This window comes from Saccoglossus kowalevskii, chromosome 3 (genome assembly GCF_978046115.1).
Source record: "Saccoglossus kowalevskii chromosome 3, keSacKowa6.1, whole genome shotgun sequence".
Taxonomy (NCBI): domain Eukaryota; kingdom Metazoa; phylum Hemichordata; class Enteropneusta; family Harrimaniidae; genus Saccoglossus; species Saccoglossus kowalevskii.
In genome coordinates, this window is record NC_140643.1 from 3,190,286 (window position 1) to 3,212,814 (window position 22,529).

At 38.9% G+C, this 22,529-nt stretch overlaps 1 protein-coding gene across 1 annotated transcript in view; it reads right to left on the reverse strand.

Moving 5' to 3' along the window:
• Positions 1 to 4,247: 4,247 nt before the first annotated feature.
• The window catches only part of LOC100375230 (leucine-rich repeat and guanylate kinase domain-containing protein-like), a 70,865-nt gene continuing 52,583 nt past the window's right edge, over positions 4,248 to 22,529 (reverse strand). Inside the window, exon 17 of the mRNA XM_085496690.1 lies at positions 4,248 to 5,794. Coding sequence (XP_085352816.1) covers positions 5,389 to 5,794 — 406 coding nt within the window. The 3' untranslated portion in view covers positions 4,248 to 5,388. The remainder of the gene's footprint in view (positions 5,795 to 22,529) is intronic.

Genomic DNA, 22,529 nt, shown 5'->3' on the forward strand with positions numbered 1-22,529 from the left:
GTTTAGTGACATTCATAGTGGTATACAGTCAATGTTTAGTGACATCTACAGTGGTATACAGTCAATGTTCAGTGACATCCATAGTGGTATACAGTCAATATTTAGTGACATCCCTAGTGGTATCCAGTCAATGTTTAGTGACATCCATAGTGGTATACAGTCAATGTTTAGTGACATCCCTAGTGGTATACAGTCAATGTTTAGTGACATCCCTAGTGGTATACAGTCAATGTTTAGTGACATCCATAGTGGTATACAGTCACTGTTTAGTGACATCCATAGTGGTATACAGTCAATGTTTAGTGACATCTACAGTGGTATACAGTCAATGTTTAGTGACATCCATAGTGGTATACAGTCAATTTTTAGTGACATCCATAGTGGTATACAGTCAATGTTTAGTGACATCCCTAGTGGTATACAGTCAATGTTTAGTGACATCCATAGTGGTATACAGTCAATTTTTAGTGACATCCATAGTGGTATACAGTCAATGTTTAGTGAAATCCATAGTGGCATACAGTCAATGTTTAGCATCCATAGTGGTATACAGTCAATGTTTAGTGACATCCATAGTGGTATACAGTCAATGTTTAGTGACATCCATAGTAGTATACAGTCAATTTTTAGTGACACCCATAGAGGCATACAGTCAATGTTTAGTGACATCCATAGTGGTATACAGTCAATGTTTAGTGACATCCATAGTGGTATACAGTCAATGTTTAGTGACATCCATAGTGGCATACAGTCAATATTTAGTGACATCCATAGTGGTATACAGTCAATGTTTAGCATCCATAGTGGTATACAGTCAATGTTTAGTGACATCCATGGTGGTATACAGTAATTTTTAGTGACATCCATAGTGGTATACAGTCAATGTTTAGTGACATCCATAGTGGTATACAGTCAAAGTTTAGCATCCATAGTGGCATACAGTCAATGTTTAGTGACATCCATAGTGGTATACAGTCAATGTTTAGTGACATCCATAGTGGTATACAGTCAATGTTTAGTGACATCCATAGTTGTATACAGTCAATGTTTAGTGACATCCACAGTGGTATACAGTCAATATTTAGCATCCATAGTGGCATACAGTCAATGTTTAATGACATCCATAGTGGCATACAGTCAATGTTTAGTGACATCCATAGTGGTATGCAGTCAATGTTTAGTGACATCCATAGTGGTATACAGTCAATGTTTAGTGACATCCATAGTGGTCTGCAGTCAAAGTTTAGTGACATTCATAGTGGTATACAGTCAATGTTTAGTGACATCCATAGTGGCATACAGTCAATGTTTAGTGACATCCCTAGTGGTATACATTCATAGTTTAGTGACATCCATAGTGGCATACAGTCAATGTTTAGTGACATCCATAGTGGTATACAGTCAATGTTCAGTGACATCCATAGTGGTAAACAGTCAATGTTTAGCATCCATAGTGGCATACAGTCAATGTTTAGTGACATTCATAGTGGTATACAGTCAATGTTCAGTGACATCCACAGTGGAATACAGTCAATGTTTAGTGACATCCCTAGTGGTATACAGTCAATCTTTAGTGACATCCATAGTGGTATACAGTCAATGTACATGTTTAGTGACATCTATAGTGGTATACAGTCAATGTTTAGTGACATCCATAGTGGCATACAGTCAATGTTTAGTGACATCCATAGTGGTAATAGAGTAACAGAGAGCTATTTATAGTACCAAACGAGCTATTCGTAGTAACAGAGAGCTATCTATAGTACCAGACGAGATATTCGTAGTAACATAAAGCTATTTATAGTACGAAATGATCTATTCGTAGTAACAGAGAGCTATCTATAGTACCAGACGACATATTCGTAGTAACAGAAAGCTATTTATAGTACCAAACGAGCTATTCGTAGTAACAGAGAGCTATTTATAGTACCAAACGAGATATTCGTTGTAACAGAGAGCTATTTATAGTACAAACGAGCTATTCGTAGTAACAGAGAGCTATTTATAATACCAAACGAGCTATTCGTAGTAACAGAGAGCTATCTATAATACCAGACGAGATATTCGTAGTAACAGAAAGCTATTTATAGTACCACACGAGCTATTCGTAGTAACAGAAAGCTAATTATAGTACCAGACGAGATATTTGTAGTAACAGAAAGCTATTTATAGTACCAGAAGAGATATTCGTAGTAACAGAGAGCTATTTATAATACCAAACGAGCTATTCGTAGAAACAGAAAGCTATTTATAGTACCAAACGAGCTATTCGTAGTAACAGAGAGCAATCTATAGTACAAGGCGAGATATTCGTAGTAACAGAGAGCAATCTATAGTACCAGACGAGATATTCGTAGTAACAGAGAGCTATTTACAGTACCAAACGAGCTATTCGTAGTAACAGAAAGCTATTTATAGTACCAAACGAGCTATTCGTAGTAACAGAGAGCAATCTATAGTACAAGGCGAGATATTCGTAGTAACAGAGAGCAATTTATAGTACCAGACGAGATATTCGTAGTAACAGAGAGCTATTTACAGTACCAAACGAGCTATTCGTAGTAACAGAGAGCTATCTATAGTACCATACGAGATAGTCGTAGTAACATAAAGCTATTTATAGTACCAAACCAGTATCGTTTTAAAAACGATATACATGCCTAACTTGATATTTATGTGAACAATTTTGTCAATGTGAGGCTTTGAAATGTGTCGTTTGGAATGTTAATCGATTGTAATCTAGATAGGATAGCTCTATTATATTAAGTGACATGTTTAGAGAAGCAGTCATGTAACGTTACGTCTCGGATTCTGAGATAAATCTCTCAGCCAATCAGATTGTTTTAATTTTAGCCTATCACAGACGAGATGTTATTGACCTATCGTACACATTCTCGCCAATTTATATTTGCGTTACGATTGCTACTTTATAGAGTTGTGTTTTCTATCACGTTCGTTCAGAGAGTATATATACTCAGAATTTGTGTATTTCAACAGTGTTCATCTGTTGTTACTACTTACTATATCAGTCTATCTGGCAATAAACCACCACTGTGTTTTTTGCATACAACTGATCTGTCTGGTTCTGTTCCGGTATAGTCTTCCCGAATCCTACCCCGGGGAGTTAACTGCTTGTTTATCGATAATTGTGACATTCTTAATTTCCATTTTTCTCCCAGCAAATTTCAACGCTGAATTTAATTTGGACAGTGCAATTTCAACATCAGGCAAGGCGTTAGTTGAATCCAAAATTAATTTTTGAAATTCCTCGGATTTGATTTTCTGTGAAAACTCATCACTGTGTTTTTCATTCCATCTAAAAGGAACGTGTTTAGCAGACGACATAATACATGGATTTGTTTGCATAACCTTAGACTTATCTGGGACACAATTCAACTTGCAAATAATTGGCATATGGTCTGATTCATGACGCAATGGTATGTCAAAATCGGTTACATAACTGAGAAGAGATGATTGCAGGATACAGTAATCGACAACACTTGCCCCGTTTGTCGTAATGCAAGTAAAATTTCCAGCTGAATCATTTCCCAATCTGCCATTGGCTATGTGAACATCAAAATGTTTACACAACTCATGTTGTGTGGCTCTGTTGTATTGTGTAGAACTTAATGTTATAAATTTCCTACACAAGATTGTGCATTTAATGGATTAAATGGTATTGCATGGTGAATTTGTAGTAATGCGAGATACAATTATGTGGCTCAGTCACTATATTGAACTGTGTATTGTTATATTATATAGTTTGCTTCTGTGGTAGTTGTTACTTTGGCCAAGCTTTATATTATGTGGTACATTCTTTGTTTGTTTTTACTACATTTGTTGTTGAATGATACATAACAATTATTCACTAATGTCCATCATGTCTTAATTTGTGCTTATGTACTTAACAGTGCCACTAAGATTTGTGAAATGAAATAGAAAGCTATTATTCTTGTGAATTCTGGAATGGGTTTACCCCCTACGGTATGACACTGTAATTGACATCTATGTTTTTCTTAAATATCCACAGATAATATACAAACTATATTAGGAGGTAACTAACATTCACCTCATTACTAGATGATATATTGTGTACATTCTTCATTTGCATATATGCAAATAAACAGCCCATATGTCATGTGTCATGATAATTAAATTGGGTCAAGTTTTATACAATTTACTTTTTTTTTTATGAAAAAATTCTCGTTTATTGTAGATTTTAAGAAATTGATAACCAAAATGAGGTATTTATGCACAATATGTTTATACAGTATTTATTGCATATTTTTACAAATTATAAACCATTTGATACTGATAAAAAATCACAAAAGTGTTTAAACTGAGAAATATACAAAAATTTACAAATATACAAGTATACAATCATATTGAAAAGAAAAGTCACGGATATAAAATAAGGCATGCTGATTTAAGCCCTTGACATAAAACAAAATTATATTTATTTAGGCCAAAAGAAAATTATAGAAAAATAAATAGAATAAACTCATATTAATATTTTGGCTGAAACAATGACTGCTTTCAAAGGGGTACAAGATGTTATCAACTGTTCATACTTTAATTTACACAGACATACTTGTAATATATACCTGGTGTCATTGTATGCTAATTATGAGTAACACAGATGTAAATATAAACAACTATTTACACATAATAGTAATATAATCATTGAAGGTAACAGGAGAGAAGAAAGGAATCTACTGTTCTAAATACGTCATTGTAGCATAAAGACAATATCCAAGAATGATTACTTTGACAACTTTCCCATAGATGCTTTCTTATTTAATCTTTAATAGAAATCAAACATGACCACAATCACAGAATGTTGTACCAGTAATACATGACTATCAACAAAGTTGATAATTTATTGCAAAATATTTGTTCTTGTACCATACTGTACCCACGATGTGCTTAAATAAAGTAAAATAAAATATTTGCGGTGTTGATCATGTTAGAAATTGTGGCCCAATAGGAAGTTTCTATGATCCTACCAGGGTCCAAGCATCATATTTCACACACACAGATTTAAAGTGCCTGGTACAAATGCATATTTTTTTTCGTTTTCTCATGTTCCACAATTTACTGTAGCAATGGAGCAGACTAGCCTACTTATACTGGAAAAGGACAAGTATTTTGTTTCTGGTGGTAGGCCATGTCAATGACCTATAATGTCATGTAAACCATTCTGCGCATGTATACTGCTGGCTCTTTTTCTATTTTTGAGTAAATAGGCGAAAGAAATGACAAGTTGAAACAAAAAATCGAAAATGAAGATATGATAAGACTTGAAACAAAAGATATAAATCTGGATTAACTCATGTCCTATCTCTTTTCCTATTACCTTACATGAATAATGATATATACTTAAATATCTTAAAAATCAGGCAATGATCTGGCACCCTCCCTTGGTGATACAGATGTTGCTATTGGAGGAAGAACAGGTTTGTTGGCAGATCCAATCCTGCCTTGAGATGGAGGTCTATCAGCACTATCTGGTCTTCCATCCAGTAAATGTGAATCATCCAGCAAATGTAAGGACCCTCCTGGTGAGCGTGGATTGTCACCTGGAGAGGCCAAGTTAGAGAATCCTCTAGCTTCTGAGATATTTGATAAATGAGAGCTAGAACATGAGCTGGCATCACTTGAATCTGGACTGTGGCGATTCAGTTCATTGAATATGCCTGTTCCAACTGCCACTGTTAGAGGGCGCTCTTTGCCACTACCTAGTCCTTCTAAATCATTTGATGAACAAAATGGAGCTGGAGCAGTGCTTGGAGGCCTGTACAGATACAAAAAAAATGTAAATCAAAGTAAGACCTACATCTACATCTAAAAAATTAATACACCTATTTTCAAGAATATTATAAACAGGTGGATTTAGAAATTAAATGACACTTGTACATTGTGTGTTTACATAGACTAGACTAAATAGAAAAAGGAATTAAAAAATTGGCATATTAAAATAGAATTTTGATTAATTTTCATTTACTAAATTTTTGAAAGCAACCCAAGATACATTCATAGTAAACATGAAAGCAACCCAAGATACCTGCATGGTAAACATGAAAGCAACCCAAGATACATTCATAGTAAACATGAAAGCAGCCCAAGGTACCTGCACGGTAAACATGAAAGCAACCCAAGATACATTCATAGTAAACATGAAAGCAAACCAAGATACCTGCATGATTAACATGAAAGCAACCCAAGATACATTCATAGTAAACATGAAAGCAACCCAAGATACCTGCATGGGAAACGTGAAACCAACCAAAGATACATTCATAGTAAACATGAAAGCAACCCAAGATACCTGCATGGGAAACATGAAACCAAGCCAAGATACATTCATAGTAAACATGAAAGCAATCCAAGATACCTGCTTGGGAAACATGAAACCAACCCAAGATACATTAATAGGACGAGGACGCTGGTGTGACGTGCGGAGTGTGCTTATACGTGTTTCGAGTGTCTTTTCACGTTATATGGCATTATACAACACTGTGTGGTAACACAATTTCGTGGGAGTACTCCTTCTCAGCAAATTGATAATGGGAGTTTCGATTGAAGTGCACAGACAGAGAATTGGTTAATTTGCTAATGCATATCACAGAAGACAAAGGGTAGGCTTCGCGGTCGCCATCTTGGTTACAATTGGTATATTTATTAACATGTCATTATCTGTAAAGTTGTGTTTAGCAAGGCTACTCGTTGTTTTGGGTAGCGTTGAACAGAATCCTGGTCCCCCAAAGCTAAGATCATCTGATGACAGTAGCGTTACGAAAGAAGACATTGCAAGTTTGCATCTTAAGTTAGACACGTTGTTGTCGGATTCCAAAGTTATGAATACAAAATTAGATGGCATGCAGACCCGGCTAAACAACATAGAGGAAGATATTTATGATGTGCGTCCAGAAATGAAGATCGACTCGGATCGTATCACAGAATTGGAAAAGTTGAAAACAGAAGTGAATAGTATAAGATCTAATGTCGAAAGTCTAAATCGTGGTCGTAGCGGTGAATTAGACAATCCAACAGGCGTCAACCCAAAGCTGGAAAGATTGCAGAAAATGATTGTTTCGTTTGTAAAAGATAAAGACGACATGGAAAATCGGAGTCGGAGAAACAACTTGGTTTTTTTCGGTGTGTCCGGTACCAAAACTGAGTTGTGGAATGAATCGGAAATGATTGTAAAGGGTATTATTGGCGAACGTTTAGGAATTAACGATGACATTCCATTTGATCGCGTACATCGAATTGTAAATGTGCTAGATGTCCGTGGATTGAAACCCATCATTGCACGATTTAGTCACTATAAAGACAGGGAAATGGTTATGTCGAAGGCAAAGAAATTGAAAGGGTCAAATGTGAGTGTTGGTGAGGACTTCTCCAAGCGGCTACGAGGTATCCGTGCTAAACTTTTCAGCCATCGTAGTACGCTGGTTGCAGGAAACTCAAAACTAAAAGCATTTTTACGTTATGATAAACTTGTTATAACAGATGAAAATGGAAAGAAATCACGATTCGAAGTTGACGAAGATACCGGTAAGGTAGTGGAAATTATCCCATAAAGGCGTGGCCAAAGCCCAAAACAAATTGGTGACAAGTGTGTCCATGCTAGCAAAAGTATCTCATTTTTAGTATGAAATATCAGAGGTCTTAGAAGTAAATTATGTAATACTGAGTTTATATCATTTTGCCAATCTGTCGATATCGTAGGTCTAATTGAGACTTTTTGTACAAACGATGTTGATCTGGCCATTTTAGAAAATTATATCCTGTTTACAAGTCACGCTACTCGGCATAATATTAGAGGAAGACCTAGTGGAGGCATGGCACTGTATGTGAAAAAATGCCTAGCTGGAAATATTACCAAAATCCAATGTGATTTAGAAAATTGTATTTTTATTCGTTTTGATAAGTCGGTATATTCGCCCCAAAAATGCTTCTCAATATATCGATAAACTAAATGGAAAATTAGCAGAGTATATTTCAGGAAACCCAGAGTTGTATATTATGTTAATGGGTGATTTTAATGCCAGAACAGGTATCATTGCTGACTATATTGTGGATGACTCGATTTCTTATCTTCCTATTGAAAACACTGTTTACAATGCAGACAATTTTCGCATGCCACGCTCGTCAAATGACAAAGTGGTAAATAAGCAAGGTGTATCTTTAATCGAGTTGTGTAAACATTTTGATGTTCACATAGCCAATGGCAGATTGGGAAATGATTCGGCTGGAAATTTTACTTGCATTACGACAAACAGGGCAAGTGTTGTTGATTACTGTATCCTGCAATCATCTCTTTTCAGTTATGTAACCGATTTTGACATACCACTGCGTCATGAATCAGACCATATGCCAATTATTTGCAAGATGAATTGTGTCCCAGATAAGTCTAAGGTTATGCAAACAAATCCATGTATTATGTCGTCTGCTAAACACGTTCCTTTTAGATGGAATGAAAAACACAGTGATGAGTTTTCACAGAAAATCAAATCCGAAGAATTTCAAAAATTAATTTTGGATTCAACTAACGCCTTGCCTGATGTTGAAATTGCACTGTCCAAATTAAATTCAGCATTGAAATTTGCTGGGAGAAAAATGGAAATTAAGAATGTCACAATTATCGATAAACAACCTAACAATCAGCCATCATGGTTGGATAGAGAATGTCATCAAAGAAAACGATGTATGTATAATAAGCTGAAATTATTTAGACGGCTGGGAAATGAGGTGAATTTAAATGAATTCGTAAATGCGAAGAAAAAATTCAAATTAGTCTGTAAAGACAAAAAGAAAGAGTGGCAGGCATTCATCAAAGACCGTTTAAATGATGCAGCTGTGTGCGGTTCAGTTGAATTATGGGAAATCCTGAAGAGATTTATTCAGAACAAAAGTAAATCATTGAATAACATCAGCTTGCACGAATGGTATGTCCATTTCAGTAAGCTGTATAGTGTGAATCATGGCAAATCGAGGGATCATGTTTTCATGAATACAGTTGATGAAGCAGTTTTACATGGGGAAATTTCAGGGTTGTCCGTCCAAAATAATGGTGGGGTTGATCATTTGAACCAAGAAATTACGGAGGATGAAATTTTGAAAAGTTTAAATAAACTCAAGCATAGTAAAGCGCCAGGTGACGATGGGCTTCCAAATGAGTTTTTTAAATTTTCGGCCCCAATCATTCTTCCTGTTTTAACCCTTCTGATCAACTTTATTTACAATTCAGGTGGCTTTCCGAAAGAGTGGGCATCGGGTGTTGTTATTCCCATATTGAAGCACGGGGGGGAAAATGATGTAAACAACTACCCGGGGATATCATTATTAAATGTTTTAGGAAAGATTTTTACAGCAATCTTAAATGAAAGGCTAAGTTTATGGGCAGAACATAATGGCGTGTTATCCGATTGTCAATCGGGTTTTCGAAAAAATCACAGTACTATAGATAATATTTTTGTTTTGTATGCTATTGTGCAGAAGTATTTGGCTAAAAGGGGTGGTAAATTTTATTGTCTCTTCGTGGATTTTTCTAAAGCATTCGACAGGATAAATCATTCACTATTATTATATAAATTATTAACAATCGGTATTCATGGTAACATGTTTTGTATCTTGCGTTCTATGTATAGTAATGTTAAGTCTTGTGTCAAATCTGAATCGAATCTTTCAAGTTCCTTAGAATGTCCGATAGGGGTCAGACAAGAATGTATGTTGAGCCCTATTTTATTTAGTTTCTTTATTGAAGAATTAAATGTGATGTTGGTTAACTCGGGAAATTTGGGGATTCAACTAACACAGGACATTTATAATCTGTTCGCTTTACTTTATGCAGATGATGTAGCCATTTTAAGTGACTCAATTCCAAACCTGCAGAATTTGATTAATATTTTATCACAATTTTGTAGCAAGTGGTGTATGAAAGTTAATTTACAAAAAACAAAAGTTATGGTTTTCCGCAAAGGCGGTCATGCTTCACGAAACGAGAAGTGGTACCTTGAGGGATGCGAGTTAGAAGTTGTCTCCTATTATAAGTATTTAGGTCTCGTGCTTTCTTCCAGGAATATTTGGTCTAAAGCAGTTTCTACTTTAGCGGACCAGGCTGGGAAAACGCTTAGGATTCTTTCATCGGTATCTGTTAAACTTAATGGGGTTCATTTTGACACCCATTTCAAATTATTTGATTCAATTATATCTCCTATTCTGTGTTACGAATCTGAAATATGGGGATTTCAATACTATGACCAAATTGAAAAAGTACATAGGAAACGGTGCAGGAGGCTTCTTGGGCTCCATCAAGGTACTGCCAAAGAAGCTATAGTTGGAGAGTGTGGGCGACTTCCAATCTTCGTTTCCACACTTAAACGTTGTATTAAGTATTGGCTTAGACTCTTAGAAAACCCCCCGACGAGAATTCCCAGGCATGCCTATTTAATGTTGCGTAATCTCAATGACCAAGGTAGAAATAACTGGGTGACGGCTATTAAACACATTTTGTATTCATATGGCTTTGGGTATGTCTGGCTAGCTCAAGAAGTAGGTAGCAAGGACGTTTTTCTTTCTGAATTTGTACTGCGAGTCTCCGACATGCAGAAACAGCTTTGGAAAGCAAATGCGTCCTTGAAACCTAAATTACGTAATTACATTGAGTTCAAGAGTACCTTACAACCGGAGAAATATTTATCTTTAAATTTCAATCTGAAACTCGTCCGCATTTTTGCCTGTTTTCGTTGTGGGGTTTTGGTAGGCGCGAAGGTTTGCCTTCAACGGAAAGATTCTGTAAAGTATGTCGTGCTAATTTTGTTGAGGATGAATATCATTTTCTTTTGATTTGCCCAGCCTATAACACATTAAGACAAGAGTTAATCCCCCAACATTTTTCATTCCAACCAACCATGGATCAATTCCAAAGGCTTGTTCAAGCAACAAATGGTGTTATTCTACGAAATATTTGTGTGTTTGTGCACAGAGCATTTGAAGTTAGGAAACAATTGTTAACAAATTAATTATTATTTAATTCCATGTGATCAATAACCGAGAATATTATCATATTCTTCTTGCACCCGTTACATTTTAAGCATTGGTTTGATATGTTTGTATATGGGCCGGTGGCCTAGGAAAGCAATAAATACTTAAGATACATTCATAGTAAACATGAAAGCAACCCAAGATACCTGCACGGTAAACATGAAAGCAACCCAAGATACATTCATAGTAAACATGAAAGCAAACCAAGATACCAGCATGGTAAACATGAAAGCAGCCTACGATACCTGCATGGTAAACATGAAAGCAGCCCAAGATACCTGCATGGTAAACATGAAAGCAACCCAAGATACCTGCATGGTAAACATATTCATTGTTGTAAGTAACCCAAGATACATGCATAGTGAACATGAATGCAACCAAAGATACCTGCATGGGAAACATGAAAGCAACCCAAGATACCTGCATGGTAAACATGAATGCAACCAAAGATACCTGCATGGTTAACATGAAAGCAGCCCAAGATACCTGCATGGTTAACATGAAAGCAGACCAAGATACCTGCATGATTAACATGAAAGCAGCCCAAGATACCTGCATGGTAAACATGAAAGCAGCCCAAGATACCTGCATGGTTAACATGAAAGCAGGCCAAGATACCTGTATGGTAAACATGAAAGCAGCCCAAGATACCTGCATGGTGAACATGTAAGCAACCCAAGATACCTGCATGGTAAACATGAAAGCAGCCCAAGATACCTGCATGGTAAACATGAAAGCAGCCCAAGATACCTGCATGATTAGCATGAAAGCAACCCAAGATACCTGCATGGTAAACATGAAAGCAGCCCAAGATACCTGCATGGTAAACATGAAAGCAGCCCAAGATACCTGCATGATTATCATGAAAGAAACCCAAGATACCTGCATGGTAAACATGAAAGCAGCTCAAGATACCTGCATGGTAAACATGAAAGCAGCCCAAGATACCTGCATGATTAGCATGAAAGCAGCCCAAGATTCATGCATGGTAAACATGAAAGCAGCCCAAGATACCTGCATGGTAAACATGAAAGCAGCCCAAAATACCTGCATGATTAGCATGAAAGCAGCCCAAGAGACCTGTATGGTAAACATGAAAGCAGCCCAAGATACCTGCATGGTGAACATGTAAGCAACCCAAGATACCTGCATGGTAAACATGAAAGCAGCCCAAAATACCTGCATGATTAGCATGAAAGCAGCCCAAGATACCTGCATGGTTAACATGAAAGCAGCCCAAGATACCTGTATGGTAAACATGAAAGCAGCCTAAGATACCTGCATGGTTAACATGAAAGCAGCCTAAGATACCTGCATGGTAAACATGAAAGCAGCCCAAGATACCTGCATGGTTAACATGAAAGCAGCCTAAGATACCTGCATGGTAAACATGAAAGCAGCCCAAGATACCTGCATGGTAAGCATGAAAGCAGTCCAAGATACCTGCATGGTAAACATGAAAGCAACCCAAGATACATGCATGGTAAACATGTAAGTAACCCATCATACCTGCATGGTAAACATGTAAGTAACCCAAGATACATGCATAGTGAACATGAATGCAACCAAAGATATGTGCATAGTAAACATGAAAGCAGCCCAAGATACCTGTATGGTAAACATGAAAGCAACTCAAGATACCTGCATGATTAACATGACAGCAACCCAAGATACCTGCATGGTAAACATGAAAGCAACCAAAGATACCTGCATGGTTAACATGAAAGCAGCCCAAGATACCTGCATGGTTAACATGAAAGCAGCCCAAGATACTTGCATGGTAAACATGAAAGCAGACCAAGATACCTGCATGATTAGCATGAAAGCAACCCAAGATACCTGCATGGTAAACATGAAAGCAGCCCAAGATACCTGCATGAATAGCATGAAAGCAGCCCAAGATACCTGCTTGATTAGCATGGAAGCAGCCCAAGAAACCTACATGGTAAACATGAAAGCAGCCCAAGATACCTGCATGGTAAACATGAAAGCAGCCCAAGATATCTGCATGATTAGCATGAAAGCAACCCAAGATACCTGCATGGTAAACATGAAAGCAACCCAAGATACCTGCATGGTAAACATGAATGCAACCAAAGATATGTGCATGGTTAACATGAAAGCAGCCCAAGATACCTGCATGGTAAACATGAAAGCAACCCAAGATACCTGCATGGCTAACATGAAAGCAGCCTAAGATACCTGCATGTTAAACATGAAAGCAACCTAAGATACCTGCATGGTAAACATGCAAGCAACCCAAGAAACATGCATGGTAAACATGAAAGCAGCCCAAGATACCTGCATGGTAAACATGAAAGCAACCCAAGATACCTGCATGGTAAACATGTAAGTAACCCAAGATACATGCATAGTGAACATGAATGCAACCAAAGATACCTGGATGGGAAACATGAAAGAGGCCAAGATACATGCATGGTTAACATGAAAGCAGCCCAAGATACCTGCATGATTAACATGAAAGCAGCCCAAGATACCTGCATGGTAAACATGAAAGTAACCCAAGATACCTGCATGGTAAACATGAAAGCAACCTAAGATACCTGCACGGTAAACATGAAAGCAGCCCAAGATACATGCATGGTTAACATGAAAGCAGCCCAAGATACCTGCATGGTAAACATGAAAGTAACCCAAGATACCTGCATGGTAAACATGAAAGCAGCCCAAGATACCTGCATAGTTAACATGAAAGCAGCCCAAGATACCTGCATGGTTAACATGAAAGCAGCCCAAGATACCTGTATGGTAAACATGAAAGCAGCCCAAGATACCTGCATGGTGAACATGAAAGCAGCCCAAGATACCTGCATGGTGAACATGCAAACAACCCAAGATACCTGCATGGTAAACATGAAAGCAGCCCAAGATACCTGCATGATTAGCATGAAAGCAGCCCAAGATACCTGCATGATTAGCATGGAAGCAGCCCAAGATACCTGCATGGTAAACATGAAAGCAGCCCAAGATACCTGCATGGTAAACATGAAAGCAGCCCAAGATACCTGCATGGTAAACATGAAAGCAACCCAAGATACCTGCATGGTAAACATGAAAGCAGCCCAGATACCTGCATGGTAAACATGAAAGCAGCCCAAGATACCTGCATGATTAGCATGAAAGCAACCCAAGATACCTGCATGGCAAACATGAAAGCAGCCCAAGATATCTGCATGGTTAACATGAAAGCAGTCCAAGATACCTGTATGGTAAACATGAAAGCAGCCCAAGATACCTGTATGGTGAACATGTAAGCAACCCAAGATACCTGCATCGTTAACATGAAAGCAGCCCAAGATACCTGCATGATCAGCATGAAAGCAGCCCAAGATACCTGCATGGTTAACATGAAAGCAACCCAAGATACCTGCATGGTAAACATGAACGCAACAAAAGATACCTGCATGGTAAATATGAATGCAACCAAAGATACCCGTATGGTAAACATGAAAGCAGCCCAAGGTACCTGCATGGTAAACATGAAAGCAACCCAAGATACCTGCATGGTAAACATGAAAGCAGCCCAAGATACCTGCATGATTATCATGAAAGCAGCCCAAGATACCTGCATGGTTAACATGAAAGCAGCCCAAAATACCTGTATGGTAAACATGAAAGCAAATCAAGATACCTGCATGGTAACCATGAAAGCAACCCAAGATACCTGCATGGTAAACATGAAAGCAACCAAAGATACCTGCATGGTTAACATGAAAGCAGCCAAAGATACCTGCATGGTAAACATGAAAGCAGCCCAAGATACCTGCATGGTAAACATGAAAGCAACCCAAGATACCTGCATGGTAAACATGAAAGCAACCAAAGATACCTGCATGGTTAACATGAAAGTAGCCTAAGATACCTGTATGGTAAACATGAAAGCAACCCAAGATACCTGCATGGTAAACATGAAAGCAACCAAAGATACCTGCATGGTAAACATGAAAGCAGCGTAAGATACCTGCATGGTAAACATGAAAGCAGCCCAAGATACCTGCATGGTTAACATGAAAGCAGCCTAAGATACCTGCATGGTAACATGAATGCAACCAAAGATATCCGTATGGTAAACATGAATGCAACTCAAGGTACCTGCATGGTAAACGTGATTGCAGCCCAAGATACCTGTATGGTAAACATAAAAGAAGCCTATGATACCTGTATGGTAAACATGAAAGCAGCCCAAAATACCTGCATGGTTAACATGAAAGCAGCCCAAGATACCTGCATGGTAAACATGAATGCAACCAAAGATACCTGCATGGTAAACATGAATGCAACCAAAGATACCCGTATGGTAAACATATATGCAGCCTAAGGTACGTGCATGGTAAACATGAAAGCAACCCAAGGTACCTGCATGGTTAACATGAATGCAACCAAAGATATCTGTATGGTAAACATGAAAGCAGCACAAAATACCTGCATGGTAAACATGGAAGCAACCCAAGGTACCTACATGGTAAACATGTAAACAACCCAAGATACCTGCATGGTAAACATGAAAGCAACCCAAGGTACCTACATGGTAAACATGAAAGAAACCCAAGGTACCTGCTTAGTAAACATGAAAGCACACCAAGGTACCTGCATGGCAAACATGAAAGCAACCCAAGATACCTGTATGGTAAACATGAAAGCAGCCCAAGATACCTGCATGGTAAACATGAATGCAACCAAAGATACCTGCATGGTAAACATGAATGCAACCAAAGATACCTGCATGGTTAACATGAAAGCAGCCTTAGATACTTGCATGGTAACCATGAAAGCAACCCAAGGTACCTGCATGGTAAACATGTAAACAACCCAAGATACCTGCATGGTTAACATAAAAGCAGCCAAAGATACTTGCATGGTTAACATGAAAGCAGCCTTAGATACTTGCATGGTAACCATGAAAGCAACCCAAGGTACCTGCATGGTAAACATGTAAACAACCCAAGATACCTGCATGGTTAACATAAAAGCAGCCCAAGATACTTGCATGGTAACCATGAAAGCAACCCAAGGTACCTGCATGGTAAACATGAAAGCAACCCAAGGTACCTGCATGGTGAACATGAAAGCAGCCCAAGATACCTGCATGGTAAACATGAAAGCAGCCCAAGATACCTGCATGGTAAACATGAAAGCAACCCAAGATACCTGCATGATTAGCATGAAAGCAGCCAAAGAAACCTGCATGGTAAACATGAAAGCAGCCCAAGATACCTGCATGATTAGCATGAAAGCAACCCAAGATAGCTGCATGGTAAACTTGAAAGCAGCCCAAGATACCTGCATGGTAAACATGAAAGCAGCCCAAGATAGCTGCATGATTAGCATGAAAGCAGCCCAAGATACCTGCATGGTAAACATGAAAGCAGCCCAAGATACCTGCATGGTAAACATGAAAGCAGCCCAAGATACCTGCATGATTAGCATGAAAGCAACACAAGATACCTGCATGGTAAACATGAAAGCAACCCAAGATACCTGCATGGTAAACATGAAAGCAACCAAAGATACCTGCATGGTTAACATGAAACTAGCCTAAGATACCTGTATGGTAAACATGAAAGCAACCCAAGATACCTGCATGGTAAACATGAAAGCAACCAAAGATACCTGCATGGTTAACATGAAAGCAGCGTAAGATACCTGCATGGTAAACATGAAAGCAGCCCAAGATACCTGCATGGTTAACATGAAAGCAGCCTAAGATACCTGCATGGTAACATGAATGCAACCAAAGATATCCGTATGGTAAACATGAATGCAACTCAAGGTACCTGCATGGTAAACGTGATTGCAGCCAAAGATACCTGCATGGTAAACATAAAAGAAGCCTAAGATACCTGTATGGTAAACATGATAGCAGCCCAAGATACCTGCATGGTTAACATGAAAGCAGCCCAAGATACCTGCATGGTAAACATGAATGCAACCAAAGATACCTGCATGGTAAACATGAATGCAACCAAAGATACCCGTATGGTAAACATATATGCAGCCTAAGGTACATGCATGGTAAACATGAAAGCAACCCAAGGTACCTGCATGGTTAACATGAATGCAACCAAAGATATCTGTATGGTAAACATGAAAGCAGCACAAAATACCTGCATGGTAAACATGGAAGCAACCCAAGGAACCTACATGGTAAACATGTAAACAACCCAAGATACCTGCATGGTAAACATGAAAGCAACCCAAGGTACCTACATGGTAAACATGAAAGAAACCCAAGGTACCTGCTTAGTAAACATGAAAGCACACCAAGGTACCTGCATGGCAAACATGAAAGCAACCCAAGATACCTAATGGTAAACATGAATGCAACCCAAGATACCTCCATAGTAAACATGAATGCAACTCAAGGTACCTGCATGGCAAACATGAAATCAACCCAAGGTACCTGCATGGTAAACATGAAAGCAACCCAAGGTACCTGCATGGTAAACATGAAATCAACCCAAGATACCTGCATGGTAAACATGAAAGCAGCCCAAGATACCAGCATGGTAAACATGAAAGCAGCCCAAGATACCTGCATGGTAAACATGAAAGCAGCCCAAGATACCTGCATGATTAGCATGAAAGCAACACAAGATACCTGCATGGTAAACATGAAAGCAACCCAAGATACCTGCATGGTAAACATGAAAGCAACCAAAGATACCTGCATGGTTAACATGAAACTAGCCTAAGATACCTGTATGGTAAACATGAAAGCAACCCAAGATACCTGCATGGTAAACATGAAAGCAACCAAAGATACCTGCATGGTTAACATGAAAGCAGCGTAAGATACCTGCATGGTAAACATGAAAGCAGCCCAAGATACCTGCATGGTTAACATGAAAGCAGCCTAAGATACCTGCATGGTAACATGAATGCAACCAAAGATATCCGTATGGTAAACATGAATGCAACTCAAGGTACCTGCATGGTAAACGTGATTGCAGCCCAAGATACCTGCATGGTAAACATAAAAGAAGCCTAAGATACCTGTATGGTAAACATGAAAGCAGCCCAAGATACCTGCATGGTTAACATGAAAGCAGCCCAAGATACCTGCATGGTAAACATGAATGCAACCAAAGATACCTGCATGGTAAACATGAATGCAACCAAAGATACCCGTATGGTAAACATATATGCAGCCTAAGGTACATGCATGGTAAACATGAAAGCAACCCAAGGTACCTGCATGGTTAACATGAATGCAACCAAAGATATCTGTATGGTAAACATGAAAGCAGCACAAAATACCTGCATGGTAAACATGGAAGCAACCCAAGGTACCTACATGGTAAACATGTAAACAACCCAAGATACCTGCATGGTAAACATGAAAGCAACCCAAGGTACCTACATGGTAAACATGAAAGAAACCCAAGGTACCTGCTTAGTAAACATGAAAGCACACCAAGGTACCTGCATGGCAAACATGAAAGCAACCCAAGATACCTAATGGTAAACATGAATGCAACCCAAGATACCTCCATAGTAAACATGAATGCAACTCAAGGTACCTGCATGGCAAACATGAAATCAACCCAAGGTACCTGCATGGTAAACATGAAAGCAACCCAAGGTACCTGCATGGTAAACATGAAATCAACCCAAGATACCTGCATGGTAAACATGAAAGCAACCCAAGATACCTGCATGGTAAACATGAAAGCAACCCAAGGTACCTGCATGGTAAACATGAATGCAACCAAAGATACCTGTATGGTAAACATGAAAGCAGCCCAAGATACCTGCATGGTAAACATGAATGCAACCAAAGATACCTGCATGGTAAACATGAATGCAACCAAAGATACCTGCATGGTTAACATGAAAGCAGCCTTAGATACTTGCATGGTAACCATGAAAGCAACCCAAGGTACCTGCATGGAAAACATGTAAACAACCCAAGATACCTGCATGGTTAACATAAAAGCAGCCCAAGATACTTGCATGGTTAACATGAAAGCAGCCTTAGATACTTGCATGGTAACCATGAAAGCAACCCAAGGTACCTGCATGGTAAACATGTAAACAACCCAAGATACCTGCATGGTTAACATAAAAGCAGCCCAAGATACTTGCATGGTAACCATGAAAGCAACCCAAGGTACCTGCATGGTAAACATGTAAACAACCCAAGATACCTGCATGGTTAACATAAAAGCAGCCCAAGATACTTGCATGGTTAACATGAAAGCAGCCTTAGATACTTGCATGGTAACCATGAAAGCAACCCAAGGTACCTGCATGGTAAACATGTAAACAACCCAAGATACCTGCATAGTTAACATAAAAGCAGCCCAAGATACTTGCATGGTAAACATGAAAGCAACCCAAGATACCTAATAGTAAACATGAATGCAACTCAAGGTACCTGCATGGTAAACATGAAAGCAACCCAAGGTACCTGCATGGTGAACATGAAAGCAGCCCAAGATACCTGCATGGTAAACATGAAAGCAGCCCAAGATACCTGCATGATTAGCATGAAAGCAGCCAAAGAAACCTGCATGGTAAACATGAAAGCAGCACAAGATACCTGCATGGTAAACATGAAAGCAGCCCAAGATACCTGCATGATTAGCATGAAAGCAACCCAAGATACCTGCATGGTAAACATGAAAGCAGCCCAAGATACCTGCATGGTAAACATGAAAGCAGCCCAAGATACCTGCATGGTAAACATGAAAGCAGCCCAAGATACCTGCATGATTAGCTTGAAAGCAACCCAAGATAGCTGCATGGTAAACTTGAAAGCAGCCCAAGATATCTGCATGGTAAACATGAAAGCAGCCGAAGATAGCTGCATGATTAGCATGAAAGCAGCCCAAGATACCTGCATGGTAAACATGAAAGCAGCCCAAGATACCTGCATGGTAAACATGAAAGCAGCCCAAGATACCTGCATGATTAGCATGAAAGCAACACAAGATACCTGCATGGTAAACATGAAAGCAGCCCAAGATACCTGCATGGTTAACATGAAAGCAGCCCAAGATACCTGTATGGTAAACATGAAAGCAGCCCAAGATACCTGCATGGTAAACACGTAAGCAACCCAAGATACCTACATGGTTAACATGAAAGCAGCCCAAAATACCTACATGGTTAACATGAAAGCAGCCCAAGATACCTGTATGGTAAACATGAAAGCAGCGCAAGATAACTGCATGGTTAACATGAAAGCAACCCAAGATACCTGCATGGTAAACATGAAAGCAGCTCATAGTACCTGCATGGTAAACATGAAAGCAGCCCAAGATACCTGCATGGTTAACATGAAAGCAACCCAAGATACCTGCATGGTAAACATGTAAGTAACCCAAGATACATGCATAGTGAACATGAATGCAACCAAAGATACCTGCATGGGAAACATGAAAGCAACCCAAGATACCTGCATGGTAAACATGTAAGTAACCCAAGATAGCCCAAGACACCTGTATGGTAAACATGAAAGCAGCCCAAGATACCTGCATGGTAAACATGAAAGCAGCCCAAAACACCTGCATGGTAAACACGTAAGCAACCCAAGATACCTGCATGGTTAACATGAATGCAGCCCAAGATACCTGCATGATTAGCATGAAAGCAGCCCAAGATACCTGTATGGTAAACATGAAAGCAGCCCAAGGTACCTGCATGATAAAGATGAAATCAAGGAAAGGAAACTGCATGGTAAACATGAAAGCAACCCAAGATACCTGCATGGTAAACATGAAAGCAACCCCATATACCTGCATAGGAAACATGAAAGCAACCAAAGGTACCTCCATAGTAAGCATTAAAGCAACCCAAGGTACCTCCATGGTAAACCTGAAATCAACCAAAGGTACCTGCATGGTAAACATGAATGCAACCCAAGCTACCTGCATGGTAAATATGAATGTAACCCAAGGTACCTACATGATAAACAAGAATGCAACCCAAGCTACCTCCATGGTAAACATAAAAAGCAACCCAAGATACCTGCATGGTAAACATGAATGCAACCAAAGGTACCTGCATGGTAAACATAAATGCAACCCAAGATACCTGCATTGTAAACATGAATGCAAGCCAAGGTACCTGCATAGTAAACATGAAATTAACCCAAGGAACCTGCATAGTAAACATGAAAGCAACCCAAGCTACCTCCATGGTAAACATAAAAAGCAACCCAAGATCCCTGCATGGTAAACATGAATGCAACCCAAGATACCTGCATAGTAAACATGAAATTAACCCAAGGAACCTGCATAGTAAACATGAAAGCAACCCAAGGTACCTGCATGGTAAACATGAAAGCAACCAAAGGTACCTCCGTAGTAAGCATTAAAGCAACCCAAGGTACCTCCATGGTAAACCTGAAATCAACCAAAGGTACCTGCATGGTAAACATGAAAGCAGCCCAAGATACCTGCATGGTAAACATGTAAGTAACCCAAGATACATGCATAGTGAACATGAATGCAACCAAAGATACATGCATAGTGAACATGAATGCAACCAAAGATACATGCATAGTAAACATGAATGCAACCAAAGATACCTGCATGGTAAACATGAAAGCAGCCCAAGATACCTGCATGGTAAACATGTAAGTAACCCAAGATACATGCATAGAGAACATGAATGCAACCAAAGATACATGCATAGTGAACATGAATGCAACCAAAGATACATGCATGGTAAACATGAATGCAACCAAAGATACCTGCATGGTTAACATGAAAGCAGCCTTAGATACTTGCATGGTAACCATGAAAGCAACCCAAGGTACCTGCATGGTAAACACGTAAACAACCCAAGATACCTGCATGGTTAACATAAAAGCAGCCCAAGATACTTGCATGGTTAACATGAAAGCAGCCTTAGATACTTGCATGGTAACCATACCCGTATGGTAAACATATATGCAGCCTAAGGTACGTGCATGGTAAACATGAAAGCAACCCAAGGTACCTGCATGGTTAACATGAATGCAACCAAAGATATCTGTATGGTAAACATGAAAGCAGCACAAAATACCTGCATGGTAAACATGGAAGCAACCCAAGGTACCTACATGGTAAACATGTAAACAACCCAAGATACCTGCATGGTAAACATGAAAGCAACCCAAGGTACCTACATGGTAAACATGAAAGAAACCCAAGGTACCTGCTTAGTAAACATGAAAGCACACCAAGGTACCTGCATGGCAAACATGAAAGCAACCCAAGATACCTGTATGGTAAACATGAAAGCAGCCCAAGATACCTGCATGGTAAACATGAATGCAACCAAAGATACCTGCATGGTAAACATGAATGCAACCAAAGATACCTGCATGGTTAACATGAAAGCAGCCTTAGATACTTGCATGGTAACCATGAAAGCAACCCAAGGTACCTGCATGGTAAACATGTAAACAACCCAAGATACCTGCATGGTTAACATAAAAGCAGCCCAAGATACTTGCATGGTTAACA